The sequence below is a fragment of the Trichosurus vulpecula genome, chromosome 3 (genome assembly GCF_011100635.1).
Source record: "Trichosurus vulpecula isolate mTriVul1 chromosome 3, mTriVul1.pri, whole genome shotgun sequence".
Taxonomy (NCBI): domain Eukaryota; kingdom Metazoa; phylum Chordata; class Mammalia; order Diprotodontia; family Phalangeridae; genus Trichosurus; species Trichosurus vulpecula.
In genome coordinates this window covers 100,815,555-100,836,323 of record NC_050575.1, presented here as the reverse complement: position 1 = coordinate 100,836,323, position 20,769 = coordinate 100,815,555, and the positions used below count along the sequence as shown (strand labels likewise).

Below are 20,769 nucleotides of genomic sequence, written 5' to 3'. Positions count from 1 at the left end.
AGAAATGAATGATTATTGTCATTTGGAAATGTTATCTCAAAAATGGCTGTGCCCAAAGATAGACTATATGTACAAGAGTCATCTTGTGATTTCCATTTTCATTGGGTCTAATGGAAAAAAACCAAGGCATTGTGATATTCTACAACCTTTTCTTGACCCTTTAAAGTCAATGAGAATGTTTTCCTTGAAGGAGTTGTTCTAAGTGGAATGACTGCACCGAGTCAGCAACTAAGTGTGGAAGAGCCCTGAGAGTTTTTGCTGTGTGACCAGATTGCTTACAGTGCAAACTGGATCTTTGCTACTAAATACTCAATACTTGCTGTTACTTTCTCTTTCATCCAGTCTTCTGCACAGTAGTCAGCTACCTAAGATAGTCTTATGTAGCCCCTACACAAAGAGTTTTGGATGTGTAACCCCATATAACCCTAAAATCTACAAAAATAAGTATGAAGAATTCAGTATTCTTAAATTGTTCATATCTCTCAATTCTTGGACAACCTTCATTAGTGTGTATTAGCAAAATTTTACTCCCTCATATTCATTATGTACTTAAGTATCTTATGTTCACTGTATAGTAGTAATGTATGTGTAACTGTTCCCTTTGTTTGTGCCTGTACAGTTTTCTTAGCTCTTCCATTACTGTGGTGCTTTTAGGAGGGATGTGATGTGTGTAGGGAAAGATAAATGAGTTTCAGTATGGGGCATGCTGAGTTTAAGATGTCTATAGGACATCCATCTGAGATGTCTAAAAGGCGGTTGGAATGCAAGACTGGAGGTCAGCAGAAAGTTTAGGGCTGGATAAGTAGATTTGAGAATTATCAGTGTAGAGACGATAATTGAATCCACAGGAGCTAATGAGATCATCAAGTGAAATGCTATGGAGGGAGAAGAGGAGAGCACCCAGGATAGAGCCCTATGGGACATTCCCAGTTAGTAGGAGTGGCATGAATAAAGATTTTACAAAGATCAAATAGGTAGGAAGAGAACCAGGAGAGACTGTTGTCTCAAAAATCTAGAGAGAAGAGAGTATAAAGGAGGAGAGAATGATGGACAGTGTCAAAGGCTACAAGCGATGCTAACATGAATAAAGATTGAGAAAAGACCATTGGATGTGCCAACTAAATGATCTTTGGCAGCTTTGGAGAGAGCAGTTTCAGTTACATGATGAGGTAGGAAGCTACAGTGTAGAAAGATAAGAAAAGACTGAGAGGAAATGAAGTAGAGGCACCCATTTCAGCTGCCCTTCTCAAGGAGTTTAGTCATAAAAGTTGGGAGAGATATGGGGTGATAGTGGGGATGTATCAGGCGAGCATTTTTTGAGAATGTGAGAGGCATAGGCATGTCTGTGATCAATAGGGAAGCAGCCAGTAGATGGAAAGATTAAAGATAAGAAAGTGGGGATGATATAGCAGTCAATCTGTTAAAGAAGATGGGAGATGATGAGGTCACTTGTACATGTAGGGAGTTAGCCTTGTCAAGGAGAAGGGACACCTTATGAGATACAGGTTTGAAGGAGGAGACAGTGAGTAGAAGGCATCTCAGTGATGTCAGATCAGAACAGAAGAAGAGGGAGCTTGAAACAAATGCTTCAATTTTTTCAGTAGAATATGAGACAAAGTTCTTAGTTAAGAGGGTGTGGGGAGAGGCAGCTGTGGGTGGTTTGAGGAAGGATACAAAGGTTTGAAAGGCCTACTGTGGTGAGTGAGATGATGAGCTAATTAGAGAAGTATAGAAGAATTGCTTAGCAACAATGAGAGCCCAATTGAGGTTGTATAATATAAATTTGTGGTGGTATCGGTCAGGACAATTGCGTGATTTCACCCACCTTTGCTCAGCAGCATGTAATCGAGGCAAAGGCAAGGGATAGTGATGTTGATCCAAGGTTGAGGCTTAGCAGGGCACAATCAGCAATGTAATAAGGGAACAAGAGAAGAGCACAGTGTAGAGTTGAAATGGTTCACCAAGGGATGAAGACAGGAAGAAGTGAGGGTGGCTAGTGCAGGGGTAATGGCTTGGGAGAGAACTGAACGGTCAAGAGATTAGAGGTCATGGTGTAGATGAAGGGCAAGGTTTGAGTTTGGAAGGCATGTGGAAAGCTAAGAAATTGTGATCAGATAAGGGTTTTCAGAGTTTAGAAACATGGAAGTAGTACATTATGGTAGCATATGTATCAAGGGTATGGTCATCTTCATGTGTGGTTGAGGTAAGGTGGAGTAGTAGGTTATGGGAAATAAGTGAGTTTGGGAACTTCTGAAATCAGAGTTTTTGATGGGGAATCAGTATGTTAAAGTCTCTTACTATGAGAGTAGGAGTTGGGGAAGAGAGAAGATTGTGAGCCAGGTACTGAAATCGTTGAATGAGGAAGGAGAGTGTCCAAGTGGTCAGGAGATAATAGCTATTAGCATCTTGATTGGGTGATAAATACTGACTGAATTAACCTCAAAGGAGGGGAAGTTACTGAGTGATGGTGGTGGAGGGAGAGTCTGGAAGTAGCAGTGAGGAGCAAGGATTATTCTGACTCCCCCACCATGACCAGTGATTCAGGGTTTATGAGTGAAAGTGCAAGCAGTTCTGGAAGGGGAAACCAAAGAAACTGTCATCAGGAGAGAATCTCAGTGAGAGCCAGAAAATGGAAGGAATGGGAAAAGAAAATATTTAAGATGAAAGTAAGCTTGTTGCTTATGGAGCAGGTATTCCAGAGGACACAGTAGAAGGGATGGGTAGCTTTTGGTTGGGACCTTGGGGTTTGTAGCAGGTACGGAAGGACTAGGGAGATTAAAGAGATACTGGCCAGGAAAGAGAGGAAATGATTGAGAGTGCAGACTGCTAGAACAGGCAAAAGTAGATTGGGATCATGTGGAGAAGTAGCCTTTGAAAAGATTTGTCAGGTTTTTGCTTTATAAATAATGCTATCATGCACATCTTTTTAGATTTTATTTGGGTTATTTTCCTGTATATAGTCTCACAAGTGGAATTAATGGACCCAACCAAGGCTACAGACAGCTTTGTAGTTCTTGTTTTATGTCTCCTTGTTATTCTCTGGAAAGGTTGAGCCAGTGGTTAACTCTATCCCAATTCCCTGCAAGTGTATGTGGACTCACAGCCCTATATTGTACTATTTTCATTTATTTTTGTTTGTACTATTTTCATTTTTTTTGTTCAGTATGTAATGATATGTTAAAGATGTTTTGATTTTCATTTCTTTTACTATTATTAAAGATTTGTATTTTTTAAAATGTTGTACTTTTCCCCCCAATGTAAACATGGAATAGATCATACAGTTCACTCACTCCCTGAAACATGAGTCACCTATACAGAATTCTTGAAAAATGGTCTCATGACATGACCTTTTCTTGAATGTCCACAAAAACAGGCAGCTCAGCCCATTCTGTTGTGGGATATTTGTAGTCGTTAGGTTGAGCTGAAGTCTACCACATGTTAATTCTACCTATTCTGTCGTTTGCCTTCTGAGGTGAAGCTGAACAAGTTTAATTTCTTTCATGTGAAAGCCATTCATCTAGTTAAAAGATGGTGATTATATCTCCCATAAATCTAAGCTTCTTTAGGTTAAACATTCATATCTTTCATATAGTCCTCTTGTGGTATGGTTTTAAGTCTCATCATCCTGGCTGATATTCTCATATAAATTCCAGGTCATTAAATATTTCTTTTAAGATGTTTTCAGAACTGAATTCCAGTTGTTGCTAGATGTAATTCAGGATATATATAAAATTATCACTTATCTTGTTTTAGATGCTGGATTTGACCATTTGGCTGTGTAAAGTGGATAAATATTACCTTTGGTTTTTTTATCCCCAATAATTGTCCAGTTTAATAGTTTCTTTTTAAAAATTCAGTGTTATTTTCATGAAGATCTGCCTTCTCTCCCTCCCATCTACCCCCATTGAGAAAGCAAGACAAACAAAACCTGTTACAAATATTTATAGTCAAGAAAAAAGAATTCTCGCATTGGCCATGTTAAAAAAATGTCTTAGTCTGTACTGAGTCTATCACTTCTGTCATGAGGTAGGTAGCATGTTTCATCATGAGTCTTTTGTAGTTGTGGTTGATCATTGTGTCGATCAGAGTTCCTAAGACTTTCAGAGTTGTCTCAAAATATTATTATACTTATATAAATTGTTCTCCTCGTTCTACTCACTTTATTTCGCATCAGTTCATATGTTTCCATTTCATTATCTTCCTGAATACACTTAAATCCTCCACTCTTCATGCTCCTTCTGATTTAATCAGTCACCTAGCATTTATTAAGCACTTACTTTGTGCCAGGCAATATGCTAAATGCTGTGAATGCAAAGAACGGCAAAAGACAATCCCTGTCCTTGGATTTGGAGCTCACAGTCTAGGAGGGGAGACAACATGCAAGCAACTATATACAAACAAGCTATATAAAGGGCTAAATTGGAGATAATCTCGGAGGGAAGGTACATTAAGATTAAGGAAGACTGGGAAAGGCTTCTGGTTTCTTTCAAAACACCTCCACCCTTTCTAATAATCTGGAATCTCCTTTCTCTTACTTTTAATTTGTACGTACACCTACCTAACTCCTCCCATCTATACTTTTGCCCACACTGCACCTGTCCTGAGACTGACTACGCCTGCTTCTGAACCCTTTCCACACCTAGATTATTCCCATTCTCACAAAGACTAGAGAATTTTGCTCTAGTAACAGCAAATTCTAGTAGTGTTTTTTCTCAAGGTCTACCTATTCTCATTCAGTAGAGCTCATTTTTTAGATCCTTTTAAAAAATGTCTTATTTTTCATATTAGTAATTTCCTGGTATACCCCCATTCCACTGCCATTCTTTGGAAGAAAGAAAAAGTTTTAAAAAGCCAGCTGACAAAATAACTGTCTTGACACCATATACAGCATTTCACTCCCATAGTCCTTCACCTTTATGTCAAATAAAAGGAAATATGTTTTGTCATTTGCTTTCCAGGAATAAAATTGGTCATTGCAATTAATCTTAGTTCATCTGCCTTTTGTCATTATGTATATTGTTCTCCTGATTTTATTTTATTTTTTTTGCTTTGCATCAGTTCACATGCATCTTCCCATGTTTCTCTGAATCAGAGCTCAACTTTCATGGACCATTAGCAAATCATCAAGTACATGGAACTCCTGTGGCCTCCCTCACTGATTAGGCACCACCCTAGTCTTCTCGTCAACACAAATCATTTTGAGTGAGTTTCTTCCTCGGAAGATGTCTGCTGTTCTCTAATCCTATCTGTTCAGTTGATTATTCTCAGCTTTTGTTTCAGAAGGTAATACTTTCTGATCTGGTTCCAAAATTCTGGGTGTTTTGAGTCTGCTGCCTCTCATGTACTGTCTCTATATGCATTATATACAGGAAAGGAGAATTACATAACTCAGGAGAATTACTTAAGATATAAATGGCACAGGCTTTACCAGTTCATTCTGTAATATTTGATCATTTAGTCTGTCATAAGGTCAAGAAGAGACATTTTTCCTGAGACAAATCATTATAGATGCCATTGAGTAGCATAAAAATAAATTATGTTTATTTTATCCTCTATGTTTCTCCTAGGGCAAAAACAGACTAAATTCTTTATTATTTTTTTTAAATGGAAAGATGGGAGTTTGGAGGACCTGTCTCTAAGCTTCTCCTATGCATAACGCCTACTGTGCACACATGCTCGCTCACACACACACACACACACACACACACACACATACACACACAGTTTTCTTTTTCCATAGAAAATCATTGCACTGAGAAATTGACTCTTTCCTGCTGTCTTTCCCTAGCTTTACTTGATGTTTTAGAATTTTCTACGAAACCCCAGGCAGGTTCTGTGGCACCTTTTGCATGGATCTGACCATATCCCTCCCCTATTCAATAAATTTCATGATTTCCTGTTGCCTTTAGGACAGGGGTTCTTAATCTGGGAGCCATGGATTTTTTTATTTTAATTTTGATAACTGTTTTAATGTAATTGGTTTCCTTTGTAATCTTATGTATTTAATTTTTGCTTTTAAAAACATTTTAAGAAGTCTGTAGGCTTGATGATAAGATAATCTCTTTGAGACTAGAGATTGTTTCGCATTTTTGTCTTTGTATCTATCCCCAGCTTCTAGCACTGTGCCTGACACATAGTAGGCACTTAATACGTGTTTGTTGATTGACTGATAATCAGGGCATCCTTTCTTCAGGAGTATGTTGAGAGCTTATCTCCCACTTGTTCTGTTGTTGATATGTGATGAGCCCTAGCTCATGCTCGTAGACATGTATGTGGTGGCCTCTACTGGTGATCACTGACCTGGCTAGAAGAGGACACATTGTTGTTAAGTTATATTTATTGATCTGCCATGGTTACATGACGTTGTAACAGGAACTAATCAACAAAGAGAAGACCGTTTCGTTCCACAATGAGTTGTCCTTAACCTTTTACCATTTCGGTTTCCATCTACTTCTTCCACCCTCTACTTTCCAACAGTTCCCTGATCAAAATTGGTTAATTTTTTGGTTTGCATGTCCTATAACTCTGTAGTCTCAAAAAACCGAATTATTCAGAAGTTCCTTTATCTTCTGTAGCCGGTAGTTTTCAAATGTTTTCACTTTGTAAATTTCTTTGTTGAACTACCTATCTCATATGTTCCTGGAAAAAAAAAACAACAAGAAAACTAACCAGAATTAATGGGAAGAATATTGAGGTGTGTGCGTATCTATCTGTCTCTTTCTCTGAAACAGCAATGTGCCTTTTTTTGTTATTAAGAAATTATTCATTCACAAAATCTAAGTATTGTCCTATTTGTCAGCAGTTTGGATTTGCAAAATTGATAACAAAAACTGCTCCATATTGGATATTCTGGGTTCAACAGCACAAGTAACTAGTTAGGACATAAATAATCCTACACATTGTCTGATGAAGCAACAATCAAGTTATCATTGAAAAAGTGTCTTATATATTTAATGATCAAATATTTGACATAGTTTTTTATTTTAAAGGTTATTTATCAGTTTCTATTCCTTGCGGTGGTTTATAGAAATAAATATTAATTTTTGTGGGTTATCAACTACTAAGTCAAGCTAGCTTCTGTAAAATTGGCGATTGCTTCAAAATAACACATTGTGAAATTCTTAATTAAAATTAATTCACTTTAATTTTTAAAGTATATGAATGTGTTAAGGATAGGCTGTGGCAAATGGTCATACATAATGATGTATTCTTGTAGTTCCCCAAAAAAGCTGGAACTCAATACTAGTCTAAGAAATTTTAAGCAATTGCTATGATACTAGAAAATTGGATCACATGCCATTGTGCTATATAATAGCACAATGTACGATGACAGGTAAGATGCTTTTAGAAAAATCTGGGAAGACTTACGTGAATTGATACAAAGTGAAATGAGCAGAAACAGGAGAATATTGTGCACAGTAACAATATTGTATAATGATCAACTGTGAATGACTCAACTTTTCTCAGCAATATGATGATCCAAGACAGTTTTGAAGGACTTATGATAAAAAATACTGTCCACCTTCAGAGGAAGAACTCATTGAGTGTGACTGCAGATAGAAACATAATTTTTTAAACTTTATTATTATTGGGTTTTTTGGCTTGTATTTTATTTTGCAATAGGGCTAATATAGAAATGTTTTGCATGACTGCACATGTAGAATCTGTATTAAGTTGCTTATCTTCTCAAGGAAGGGGGAGGAGAGGAAGGGAGGGAAAGAATTTGGAACTGAAAATTTAAAAAAATGAATATTAAAAATTTTTGTTTACATGTAATAGAGGAAAAAATAAAATTTAAAAAATTAGATTATGGGATTAAAGATAGAAGAGTGGCACAGCATAGTAGATAGAATATTGACCCTGCAGTCAGGAGATATTGGTTCAAAGCATACCTTAGATACTTTCTAATTGTTTATTCATAGGCAAGTCACTTAAATTTTAAAATCTAAGCTTCCTCATCTCTAGGAAAAGTGAGGATTATAATATTTGGGCCATATACTTCTCAATGTTGTTTTGAAGAAAGAACTTTGCAAACCTTAAAGCACTACAAAATGTCAGATATTATTATTAATGCATAGTTCCAAAAGCATTAGTATGCAATTTTAAGCTATTTGAAGCTTTTGCAAAACCTTGTATTAAATATTGTCATCCTTCTACCCCCTTAAAATATTATTTATTGATTCCTTTTGTTTTTATATCTCATTCATTTCCAAATAAACATCGTCATCCAGCAAACCTTCGAGGCCTTCTAACAAAGAGGAAAAAAAGCTACTTAAGAAAAATCAGCTGACACATGGCCACATCTCACAGCATCTGCAACATTCTACATCCATAGGCTCTCACCTTTCTTATGAAAGGAGAGAGATATTTTTTCTCACCTCTTTTTCCAGGTTCAGCTTGGTCATTATAGTTAATACAGTATTGGGTTTCATTTTGTTGTTGTTCTTTCCATTTATGTTGTTGTAGTATATTTTTAAAATATTGCAATACTTTTTCATTTTTGATTATCTACCGTTCCCAACGTATCCTTCTCCCCTTCCTCTTTCAAAAAATGAAAATTGAAAAAGAGGAAAAGAAAAGTTAAGCAAAACTAACAAATACATTGAAAGAGTTAGATATTATATCCCATAGTCCTTCACTTCGGCAAACAAGCTGTCTTATATTTCTTCTTTGGGGTGAAGCTTGGTTATAATATCATGGCATTCAGTTTTGATTGTTTTGTTTGTTGTTTCCATTTATACTGATGTAAGTCAATATGTCTATTGCCTTCCTGGTTCTGCTTACTTTGTTTTATATTAGTTTTTATAAATCATCCTGTGCTTCTCTCTATACTTCATATTCATTTTTTCTTATGTTGTGTTTCATTACATTCACGTGCTACAATTAATTTGTTTAGGTATTCCCTAATAACTGGGCATGTGCTTTTTTTTAACCACTTTTGTTACAACAAAAAATACCCTACTGTTACTGTTTTTATGTGTATATTTTTGATGTATAACTTTGATCTTCTTGGGGTATGGTATACATTTATTAGGATTTCCGGATTAAAGGACAGGGATATTTTAGTTATTTTCTTAGCATAATTCCAAATTGTTTTCCAGAATGGTTAGATCAGCACATAGCCTCTCCAAGTATATCAGTGTGACTGTCTTCCTGCAGCTCCTCCAACACTGTTTCTATCTTTTGGTATGACTTGCTCTGTTTTTGGTTGCTGTTTGTTTTTAAAGTTTATTTTATTCATGTTTTTTATCTTTACCTCACAGTCATTTCTTATTCCTCCTTCAGATTGAACCCTCCCTTTTGATAAAGAAAAGCAAACAAGAGACCATGTCTAAACAATATACAGTACTCTGTCCTAGTAGTCCCATACTTTTCTTCCATGGAGGAGGAGATGTATTTTATTGTCTCTTTTCTGCAGAAATGTTTTATTGGTGGCTTTTATTTTCATAGGCTAGTCATTCCTTGACATGCTCTTCCCCATTTAACTTTCCCTTGTACTAAAGAAAAACAGTGAAGCAAAACCAACTGACAAAGTGGTCACATCTGATAGCATATGCAACATTCTGTTCTCTTTCTTCCCCTCCCCCCACCTCCACCTCTTTTGCAGTTGAAAGAAGAAAAATATGTTTCATCATCTGTTCTCTGGAATTGAGATTGGTCATTATAATTAATTTGACTCTAGCCTCAAATTTTGATATTGTCTTAATTCATGCTATTTACTGTAATTATTGTATGTATATATGTACATATACGTACATGTATTTATGTAAATATCAGTTTTCCTGGTTCAACCTCTTTCTGCATCAGTCCATATAACTGTTCCTTTATTTCTCTAAATTCCTCATAGTCAGGGTTTATATGTTGCAACTGTATTCAATTACATTCATGGAGTTATAGATTTAGAACTGGAAAGGACCTCAAATTCCATCTATCTTAACCCCTTCATTTTACAGATGAGGAAACTGAGGCCCAGAGAAGTTAACTGACTTGTCTAACCAAGGTCACACACATAGTAAAAGTGATGAAGCCAGGATTTGAACCCTGATTTTCAGATTACAGAACCAACATTTTTCCCTTATGCCATACTGTATTCATATGCCATGATTTGTTTAGCCATTCTCAGATTAATGAGTCTTCACTTTATTTCCAGCTTTTTGCTACCATAAAAGTGTTCCATGACTTTTTTGATATATATGGGATCTTTTGATATATATATGTCTTTGACTTCCTTAGGAATATATATAGTAGCAAGGTGGCTGGTCAACATTTTGAACAATTAAATGACTTTTCTCACATAATTTCTAACTGATTTACAGTGTATTAATGTTTCTTCAATTATGTAGCCCCTCCAACATTGATTCTTTTGGTCTTTTTCATCTTTGCCAACTTGATATAGCCTTCTCAACCATTTTCCCAAGATAAGCTTGATTTGTCACTAAAACCCCACAAATGTCCTATGTATTTTCACATACCTCCACTAAGAATCAAGAAAATCTGATAGAGAAATATTCTTTTTTGTAACAGTAAATTAGATCAAGTATTTGGTCTTTATCAAAATATTCAAGAGTACAGATAAAAATAGTATGAAGATGACTGATATAAATCAAGGAATAACTAAATAAATGGATATTCCTTATCATGATTATGACAGATAAATGTAAAAAACATTTTCAAACTAATCTTGAGACTTAATGTGAAACCAATCAAAATACTATTAGATTATTTAATAGAATTAAGATTAAGCAGTAATAAAATCCATGTATTAAAAAAGAGAGATGGGGGCAGAGCCAAGATGGAGGCTGGAAAGCAGGGACTTACTTAAGCTGTCCGCCAGGTCCCTCCAAACACCTATAAAAAAAATTGCTCTGAACAAATTCTAGAACCCACAAAATAGCAAAGGGAAGCAGGGCTCCAGCCTAGGATAGCCTGGATGGTTGCTGGGAAGGGTCTATAGCATGGAGCTGCGGGCGGAGCAGAGCAGAGCCCAGCATGGGCCGTGCCAGGACCAACCAGACTGGGAGCCGGGCAGAACAGGCGTAGCACTTTGAATCCGTGAGCTGTGACAGTTACCAGACTTCTCAACCCAGAAACCTCAAAGACAACAGAGAAGGTTAGTGGGAAAATTTTCTGGGACAGAGTAAAAAAAAGAGTTTGCTGTTGGCCACCACCCTGGGGGTGGTGCAGGTGGTGCAGCTCAGAGGCTGCTTCCAGAACTACAGCTTCAGTTGCCTCTGGCCCTAGGCCCACCTGGTAGGAGGAATTAAGCAGTGGATTAGAGTGGGAGTACAAAGCCTGCTTTGCCCTGCCTGCATCTGGGCCGCAATCCTAATTGATGGTTCTTGGGGGAGAAGGAGCACTGGTGTGGCAGAGCTTGCTATGTAGAAGTAGCTCTGAAAACAGCAGCACAAGGCCCCTAAAGCTTGGGACAAAGTACTCTCTACTCTACAAGCCATCATACCCCAACAAAAAACTCAAGGGTCGAGTATTTGGCTGGGAACGTGAACAGGCAGCGAAAACAGACTCAGATTCAGACTCAGACTTTGGAATCTTTGGTGACAAAGAAGAGCAAAACATACAGCCAGAAGTTGTCAACAAAGTCAAAGAGCCTACATTGAAAGCCTCCAAGAAAAATATGAATTGGTCTCAGGCCATGGAAGAGCTCAAAAAGGATTTGGAAAAGCAAGTAAGAGAAGTAGAGGAAAAATTGGGAAGAGAAATGACAGTGATGTGAGAAAACCATGAAAAACAAGTCAATGAGGTGAAGAAAACATCACCTTGAAAAATAGACTAACTCAAATGTCAAAAGAGCTCCAAAAAGCCAATGAGGAGAAGAATGCCTTGAAAGGCAGAATTAGCCAAATGGAAAAGGAGGTCCAAAAGACCACTGAAGAAAATACTACCTTAAAAATTAGATTGGAGCAAGTGGAAGCTAGTGACTTTAGGAGAAATCAAGATATTATAAAATATAACCAAAGGAAGGAAAAAATGGAAGACAATGTGAACTGTCTCATTGGAAAAACCAGTGACCTGGAAAATAAATCCAGGAGAGAGAATTTAAAAATTATTGGCCTACCTGAAAGCCATGATCAAAAAAAGAGCCTAGACATCATCTTTCAAGAAATTATCAAGGAAAATTGCCCTGATATTCTAGAGCCAGAGGGTAAAGTAGAAATTGAAAGAATCCACTGATTGCCTCCTGAAAAAGATCCCAAAAAGAATACTCCTAGGAATATTGTCGCTAAATTCCAGAGCTCCCAGATCAAGGAGAAAATACTGCAAGCAGCCAGAAAGAAACAATTGGAGTATTGTGGAAGCATAATCAGGATAACCCAAGTTCTAGCAGCTTCTACATTAAGGGATCGAAGGGCTTGGAATATGATATTCCAGAGGTCAGTGGAGCTAGGATTAAAACCAAGATTAAACCAAGATTAAAACCAAGAACTAAGATTAAAACCCAGCAAAACTGAGTATCATGCTCCAAGGCAAAATGTGGATTTTCAATAAAATAGAGGACTTTCAAACTTTCTCAGTGAAAAGACCAGAGCTGAATAGAAAATTTGACTTTCAAACACAAGAGTCAAGAGAAGCATGAAAAGGTAAACAAGAAAGAGAAATTATAAGGGACTTACTAAAGTTGAACTGTTTTGTTTACATTACTACATGGAAAGATGATATGTGTAATTCATGAGACCTCAGTATTAGGGTAGCTGAAGGGAATATACATATATATAGACAGAGGGCACAGGGTGAGTTGAATATGAAGAGATGATATCTAAAAAAATGAAATCAAGGGTGTGAGAGGAATATATTTGGGAGAAGGAGAAAGAGAGAGATAGAATGGGGTAAATTGTCTCGCATAAAAGTGGCAAGAAAAAGCAGTTCTGTTGGAAGGGAAGAGGGATCAGGTGAGGGGAAATGAGTGAATCTTGGTCTCTTCGGATTTGACTTGAGGGAATAACATACACACTCAATTGGGTATCTTATCCTACAGTTAAGAAGGAGAAAGGGGATTTAAAAAGGGGGGATAATAGAAGGGAGGACCGATGGGGGTGGAGGTAATAAAAAGCAAACACTTTCGAAAAGGGGCTGGGTCAAGGGAGAAAATTGAACAAAGGGGGATAGGATAGGAAGGAGCAAAATATAGTTAGTCTTTCACAACTTGAATATTGTGGAAGCGTTTTACATAATGATACACATGTGACCTATGTTGAATTGCTTGCGTTCTTAAGGAGGGTGCGTGGGGAGGGAAGAGGAGAGAGAATTTGGAACTCAAAGTTTTAAAAACAGATGTTCAAAAACAAAAAAAAAAGTTTTAAAAGCAGATGTTCAAAAAAAGGGGCGGGGAGCTTTGCATGCATCTGGGAAATAAGATATACAGGCCATGCGGAATAGAAATCTATCTTGCCCTACAACAAAGTAAGGGAAAAGGGGATGGGGGGTGGAGTGGGGTGACAGGAGGGAGGGCTGACTGGGTAAAGGGGCAATCAGAATATATGCCATCTTGGAGTGGGGGGGAGGGTAGAAATGGGGAAAAATTTGTAATTCAAAATCTTGTGGAAATCAGTGCTGAAAACTAAAAATATTAAATAAATAAAATGTAATTGGGGGAAAAAAAGAGACAATTACTATAAAAAGGAAAACTGATCCCTTATCCCTTATGGACCAGCACTACCAGATCTTAAAATGTACTATCAGACTATAATTATAAAAACTCCTTGGTACTATTGTGATTGAAATTAAGGTAAACTGAGGCATAAAGGCCTGAGCACATTCAGTTTATTAGTAAAGTGTGAATTTGCCAATAAATTGGATCTCAAATTCCACAGTAAAGCTAAGATCCTGAGTGAGGGGAACAGCACTCTTTTATAGTTTTGGGGAGTAGAGAAAATAGATTATAGATGAAAGTATGATTGGATGGAAATTGGGAATGAGGGCTTGCAACAACCCCCCCCCCTTCTTCCCTCCTTTGAGTCTTGCATCTGCAAGAACAGAGATAGCAAACTAGACTTATTTGGATAACAAAACAGACATCCGTGAAGGATAGATTGGTGGTGTAAAGATATTAGACACTAGAATCCCTGGTGTCCACCTGCATCTTTTAAGCGTAACAGATTTCCTTGACACAAGAATAGAACAGTGATTAACAGAAGAACTGAATTTCTTTTTTTTTTTAATATTTTTTTTATTTTTAGTTTACCACACATGGTTCTACATAATTTTGAGTTCCAGATTTTCTCCCCTCCCTCCCCAAGACGGCATGGAAGCTCATATAACTATCATGTATAACTTTGCGTTGAATTAATTTATACACTAGTCAAGTTGTGGAGAATAATTATGACCAATGGAATGAGTCATGAGAAAGAAGAGACAGAACCAAAAAAGAAAAAACAACAAAAAAAAACCCCAAGAACAAAAACAAAAGGGAAGAAAAAAGGCGAGCATGTAGTGTGCCTCAATCTGCATTCAAACTTCACAGTTCTTTCTCTGGATGAAGATAGCATTCTCCATCATGGGTCCCCTGGGGTTGTCCTTGCACCTTGCGTTGCTGAGAAGAGCGAAGTCTGTCAGGGTTGGTCCTCACGGAATCCATATATCTGTGGTTGTGTACAATGGAGAACTGAATTTCTCAACTTAATTCATTACAGTCCACCTAAATTTCTGAATTAAGTTCAGAGACAAAGAATTATGACTTAGGCAGTTACAGGACAAAATCAATTTAATGTAAACAAGATCAATTAAAAAAGGACACAGAATCAATTGGATTATTTCAGTACTAAAATAGAGTAGAAGGGGCAGCTAGGTGGCACAGTGAGTAGAACACTGGCCTTGGAGCCAGGGGGACCTGAGTTCAAATCCAGCCTCAGACACTTGACACACTAGCTGTGTGACCTTGGGCAAGTCACTTAACCCCAATTGCCCTGCTTCCCCCCCCCCCCAAAAAAAAAACTAGAGAAATTAATGGAACATAAGGATTAGAATCCAGAATGGTTAGTGTTAAAAAAACACTGTGGAATGAAATCACTATTCAGTAAAAACTAATAGAAAAACTACTGTAGGCAGCTGTATGGACTCTCAAACTTAATTCTTGTTCTTTCCCTCCAAAACCTTTCATCTTTTGAATTTTCATATTTCTGTTGAGTGTACCATTATCCGTCTGGTCACCCAGGTTCACATCCTTGGCACTATCCTTGATTCTTCAGTCTCTACCCCTCATATCTAATTAGTTGCTAAATCTTGTCATTGCTACCTTCATAGTATATCTCACACCCATCCCCTTCTCTCTGCTCACATAGCCACCGCACTAGTATAAGTCCTCATCATTTTTTGCCTGCACTACTGCATTAACACATCTGGTTTCCCTACTTCTTAAGTTCTTCCCTCCTTAATCCATCCTCCACCCAACTGCCAAAGTTATTTTCCTTGAGCCTGGGTGTGATCATGTCACTTCCCTGCTCATTAAATTCCAGTAGCTCACTGTTGCCCCTAGGATCCAATATAAACTCCTTTGTTTGGCTTTTAAAGCTCTTCCCATGCTGGCCCCAGCTTGCTTTCCAGTCCTGCACTCTGCAGACTAGCTAAACTGGTCTTGATGATCCTCCTCCATGGCATTCTCTGTGCTATCTCTGTGCCTTTGCACTGGTGTTCCCTGTGCTGGGAGTGTACACCTATCTCATCTTCTAGGCTCTCATATTTCCTTCAAAACTTTGCTCAGGGGTCAGCTTATATAAGAAGCCTTTTCTTATATCTCCCAGCTCTTCGGGCCCTCCTCTCTCCCATAAATTTACTTCCGCTTATTTCGTATATATTTTTATCTTTAGATAACATATATACATATATATATATATATATAATACATATATATATGTTTAGTTTCACCTGACAGATTAAGTATCTGACAGATTTGTGTATATGTTGTCTCACCTGTCTCACTAGAAGGGCCTTGGGGGCAGAGACTTTCATTCTTGTCTTTATGTCTCCAGTGCTTGGCATGGTCCTGACACTCAGTAGATACTTAATAAGTGCTTGTCGATTGATTGAACTACATGAGAGGGAAGGAAGGAAAGAATTTCATACAGATCTAGAAGGGAACAAAGAATAACATAATTTTCTTGGCTCGTATGTTATTTGTTAATTCATTTGGCATTGCCTTCTTAAATACTAGAGGTTTTTTGCACAATGTTACTTGTTCTTTTTGATTGCTTGTTTTTGTTGCTGATTGTTAAATATGTAACAATAAGAAGCTAATAGTCCATAAATCTCTCTTTAACATATACCAGTGGGTTGAAATTTATGGGACTGCCAACATTTTGTCTCCCTTTAACAAGTTTCATGAGGAGTGTACCTGTGGAATCTTGAGCTATTAAAGGGGACTGGTATGGGTTTATTCCTCTTTTCCTCTCATATCTGAAACTAAACTAACTCCTTCTCTACATTTGAAAAACTCCTTGCTGACCAAAAGGCATTTATTTAGTAGCTGATTATTTGAAAAATAATGGGAAGTTCCATGTTAAGAAATACTTGCTGAGTCCAATCTTGATCTGTGAAGGTGGACCATTCACCACATTTATTTCCTTCTCACAGGTAGTGCCTTTCTTAGTGCCATTTTTCTGGCCTTAGCAACGTACCAGTCTCTGTATCCAATCACCTTGTTTGTACCAGGGCTGCTGTATCTTCTCCAGGTAAACTATTGACTGGTTAAAAGCAATAGCTCAATTTAAGTATAATATTGTATGTACTTAAGTCCTTCTGGGAAAGGTTGGTACTTACTCATGATTTCCCTAGGATTGTGATCATATGTTGTAGTATAGGGCCAGTTTGAGTCAAATCAAATCAGTGAGCATTTATTAAGAGATTCTTATGTGCCAGGCACTGTGCTGAGTGCTGGGAACACAGCCTCTGCTCTCAAGGAGCTCCCAGTCTGATGGGGGAGATGACATGTGAACAGCTATGTACATATAAGATTGAGCAGTAAGGAAGTACTACCAGGCTATTGATCTGGAGCCAGAAGACCTGAATTCAAGCCCCTGTTCTATCACTTACTGTCTGGGTGAACCTTTTTTTTTCTTCATAAAACTTGTGCTACATGCCTTATAGGATTATATGAAGAAAGTGCTATATAAACTGAAATACATATAGAAATATGAACTATTATAATGTTATTATTGGATAACACTTGGATTCTTTAGAGCAAGCGTGCACAACACATGGCCCGCAGGCTGCTTGCCTGTGGTGGTTTGTTGTGCAGGCCTGTTTTACATCCTCTTCATTTTTTGTGGGCTGCAAGAGGTACATGGGCCAAATGTTCTGCAGGCCTACTTTAGAGTGTCCAGGGATTAGGGATTGAGCGCTCAAACTTGTGTAAATAAATTCTATTAGTAAACAATGAGTGTAGATATATATGCCTCTGTGTATATGTGTTGTATATGTGTGTGCGCATATATATATACGCACACACATATATACATGTACACACATTCACATACATACATATATTGATAATGATGTTGTTAAATAATAATCAGCTTTCTAAAATTTACTCAGTAAAACTTTAATCAATTCACAGTCCTTTGACTCTTGGCAGCTCATCCTATCCCTTCAGGTTTGAAACATCTTAGTGTAGGAAATTCTACATGTGTGAAAAGACCACTTTGGGACTGAAACCTAAGCTTAGCCTCTTTGGGCCTCTACCCAATCTGTACTTTTTTCTTTTCATAATAAGGAAACAGAAAGACTGTTCCAACTTTGGGGAAAATAGTTTAGTATAGTGGACAGAACTCTAGATTGAGATTCACGAGACCTTTGTTTTCCCATCTGTGTTGCTATTTTGTTTTGTGACCTTGGACAAATCACTTCCCCTTTCAAAGTCTTGCTGTCTGCCTCTGTAAAATGGGGAATGGGGGACATTAAGTAGGTCATCATGCTGGGCCTTTTTAAATCTAACATTTTTCAGATGTTTAGCCCTGGGGTTAGGAAAAGAAACCAATCCAGTGACACATCAAATGACAAACAGCCTGATAAATGGGACAGTGAAGGAGAGAAGATTGCTTGTAAAGTGCTGTATAATTGTTAGATCTTGCTGTTATTATTTTGGTAGCTCCTGCCATTAGTCAAAAAGTTCATTTGGCATTTTAAGCCTCTTGAATCAAGTGACTTCTTCTAGTCTGTAACTGGGGAGAAAAGTAGTCCTTTAAAAAAAATTTTATTTATTTTAAAAAAATTAACAAAACCCATTTTCTCTCTGTTCTACCTTTTTCTTCCTTCCTCAACTGCCATGTTATAAACATTCTGTGTCATTGCCTTGGAAAATTAACGGTGTCTAAAGGAGGAAAATCCTTTGGAGGCTTAGCTTCCAAAGCTATGGGGAGAATGTTAGAGAAAGGGTCAGGGAATTAGGGTTACCCACTGGATGACAGTAGAATCATAGAAAGTTAGAATTACAAGGCACCTTAGAACCAAAGAATGTAAAGATGTTGACTGTCAGACCTAGAAGGTTCCTTAGACACCATCTATTCTAGTTTTCCCCAAACCGATTTGGCCAAGAAACACTTCTGGCCTTGAAGATGTCTTACTAAAACTTATAAGTGCTAGTCTATGGGGGCCTTTGGACATGGATTATATGTGCTCCTTATCTCCTCCTGCAAATCAGGAGTCAGGGAAATTTTGGAGGAAAAAATAGGAAACTTAGCCTTCTTTAATATAAAAACAAATTGCTCTAGAAGGATATTTCTTTTTATTGATAGATTTTGTTTTATAGGCATTTCCCAAGAAATATCCAAAGAAACTTCCCAATCAAGTATATTTCCCTGAAAGAATTCACAGCAGAAACATATAATAGAGTGATTAGGATGGATAATATGTGTCACTTTTCATTTTCGTGGTTTATTGATTGTTAATAAAAAAGAAAGATTTTGCAAGGCATTTTTTATATATGCATGATTATGTATTTAACATTATACAGGAAGAATATTTCTAATATTCACATTTTCTCATGAAAACCCTATTTAATTCATGTGAAATATTAGTGTCCATGGAGTCACAGTTGGGGGGGTGGCGTGGTGATCTGTTACAACTAAGCTCATTGTACTTGTGCAGAAAGTTATGCTTAGAGAGAGAAGTAACTTTCCAGAAAGTCATATAGCTAGTCATTGGCAAAGCCTGGGCTAAAAAGACTCCAAATCCAACGTTCTCTCGTTTTTGTCACACTGTGATGATCCAGAGCTATGAAATGAGAAGGTATCTTGTCTTTTCCTTTTTTTAAAAAAAAAATTGACTTATTTGCTTGCTAAGTAAGCATATAGTTTGATGATAGAACTGAGACATGTATTCTGGCTTTGCCTCTCGTCATCATGTTCTTTGTGTTCTCTCCTAGCGGCAGTACCTTCCTGTGAAACTGCAAAGCAAAGCCTTTTGGGTCTTCACAGGACAATACATTGTGATGTATGTGGGAAGCCTGGTGGTTATCATCTGCCTCTCATTCTTCCTCCTCAGCTCCTGGGATTTCATTCCTTCTGTTTATGGCTTCATGTAAGTTATTCCAGAATCACTGAGGTGAATTGAATGCTGATTTGGCCTAAGTGGTCTAATGGGAATCACAGGAGAGAGCCCATGTGAAGATGCTTAATATATCTTTTATATAGCAATGCTGGAGGGCAGATATTCTCGTAGGACATTCCTAGAGTTCCGTAGACCTCTAATTGGCTTAACTAAGTACTAGGTATCAGTGTTACATTGAAATGATAACTAATAACTCAACATTTATACAACAGTTTATTGTTCCCAAACCCTTTATAAAATTGTTGCTCATTTTGCTTATCTGATGCTTCTTTGTTCTTTTGATTGTTGTGGGCTAATAATGTAAATATTATTATTCCTATGTTACATATGGGGAAACTGAGGCTCATAGAGGTCAAGTGACTTGCCTGTAGCTACACACAGTTCCAGAGCCCAGACTACCACCTAAGTATTCTGGTTCCAAATCTTGTTCTTTTTCCACTGCAGCCTGCTACTTCCCATTTGGTTCAACTGTTTCTCATATGACATGGACTTCCATCCCCTTATCATTCTGATTGCCCTCTTCTGGAGGCATGCTAGTTTTCCACTGTCCTTTTTAATATGTGGTACCCAGAACTGAACTCAACACTCTAGATGTGATCTGACTATGGTTGAGTGCATCAGGATTATCATCTAGTCTCTCATTCTAGGCCCTCTTCCTGTCATAATCATGTTAGCTTTTTTTTTTTTTTGGCTCTTTTTACACTTTTAACTTGTATTAAGCTTGTGCTCTACCAAAATCCCTAAATTGTTGTATAATCTATTCCATACTGTAATTGAGTGATTTTTTTTAACAGATTGCATGACTTCAGATTTATCCCTGTTTAGATATCTCCTTGTTGTAGCCCATTGAGATCTTTTTGGGTCATTGATAAAAATGTTCAACATTCCAGTGTCAAGGACAGATTCCTGAAACACTCCACCAGGGATATCCCTTCTATTTGACCAAATTGAGGCATTTCAGATTACCCTTTGGATGTCTTCAACCAGTTCCAAATTCACCAAACTCTTCTGTCATATAGACTGTATTTCTCCATCTTGTCCACATCAATAACATGAAACATTTTTATCTAATGTTTTTCTGAAATCCAGGTTTACTCGGTATATAATATTCCCCTTTAGTTCTTCAGTCTAGTTTTATCTTGTTAAAAAAAATGCTCACATTCACTAATAGTCAAAAAGATTCATATGTAACCAAAATAGGGATTTTATACCCCA

The 20,769-nt window shown here is 37.3% G+C and overlaps 1 protein-coding gene across 1 annotated transcript in view; it reads left to right on the top strand.

The window, feature by feature from the left end:
* PIGU (phosphatidylinositol glycan anchor biosynthesis class U) overlaps nucleotides 1–20,769 on the top strand; it is a 134,899-nt gene that overhangs the window by 59,757 nt on the left and 54,373 nt on the right. The window contains exons 7-8 of the mRNA XM_036750449.1: nucleotides 16,582–16,679; nucleotides 19,370–19,524. Coding sequence (XP_036606344.1) covers nucleotides 16,582–16,679; nucleotides 19,370–19,524 — 253 coding nt within the window. The remainder of the gene's footprint in view (nucleotides 1–16,581; nucleotides 16,680–19,369; nucleotides 19,525–20,769) is intronic.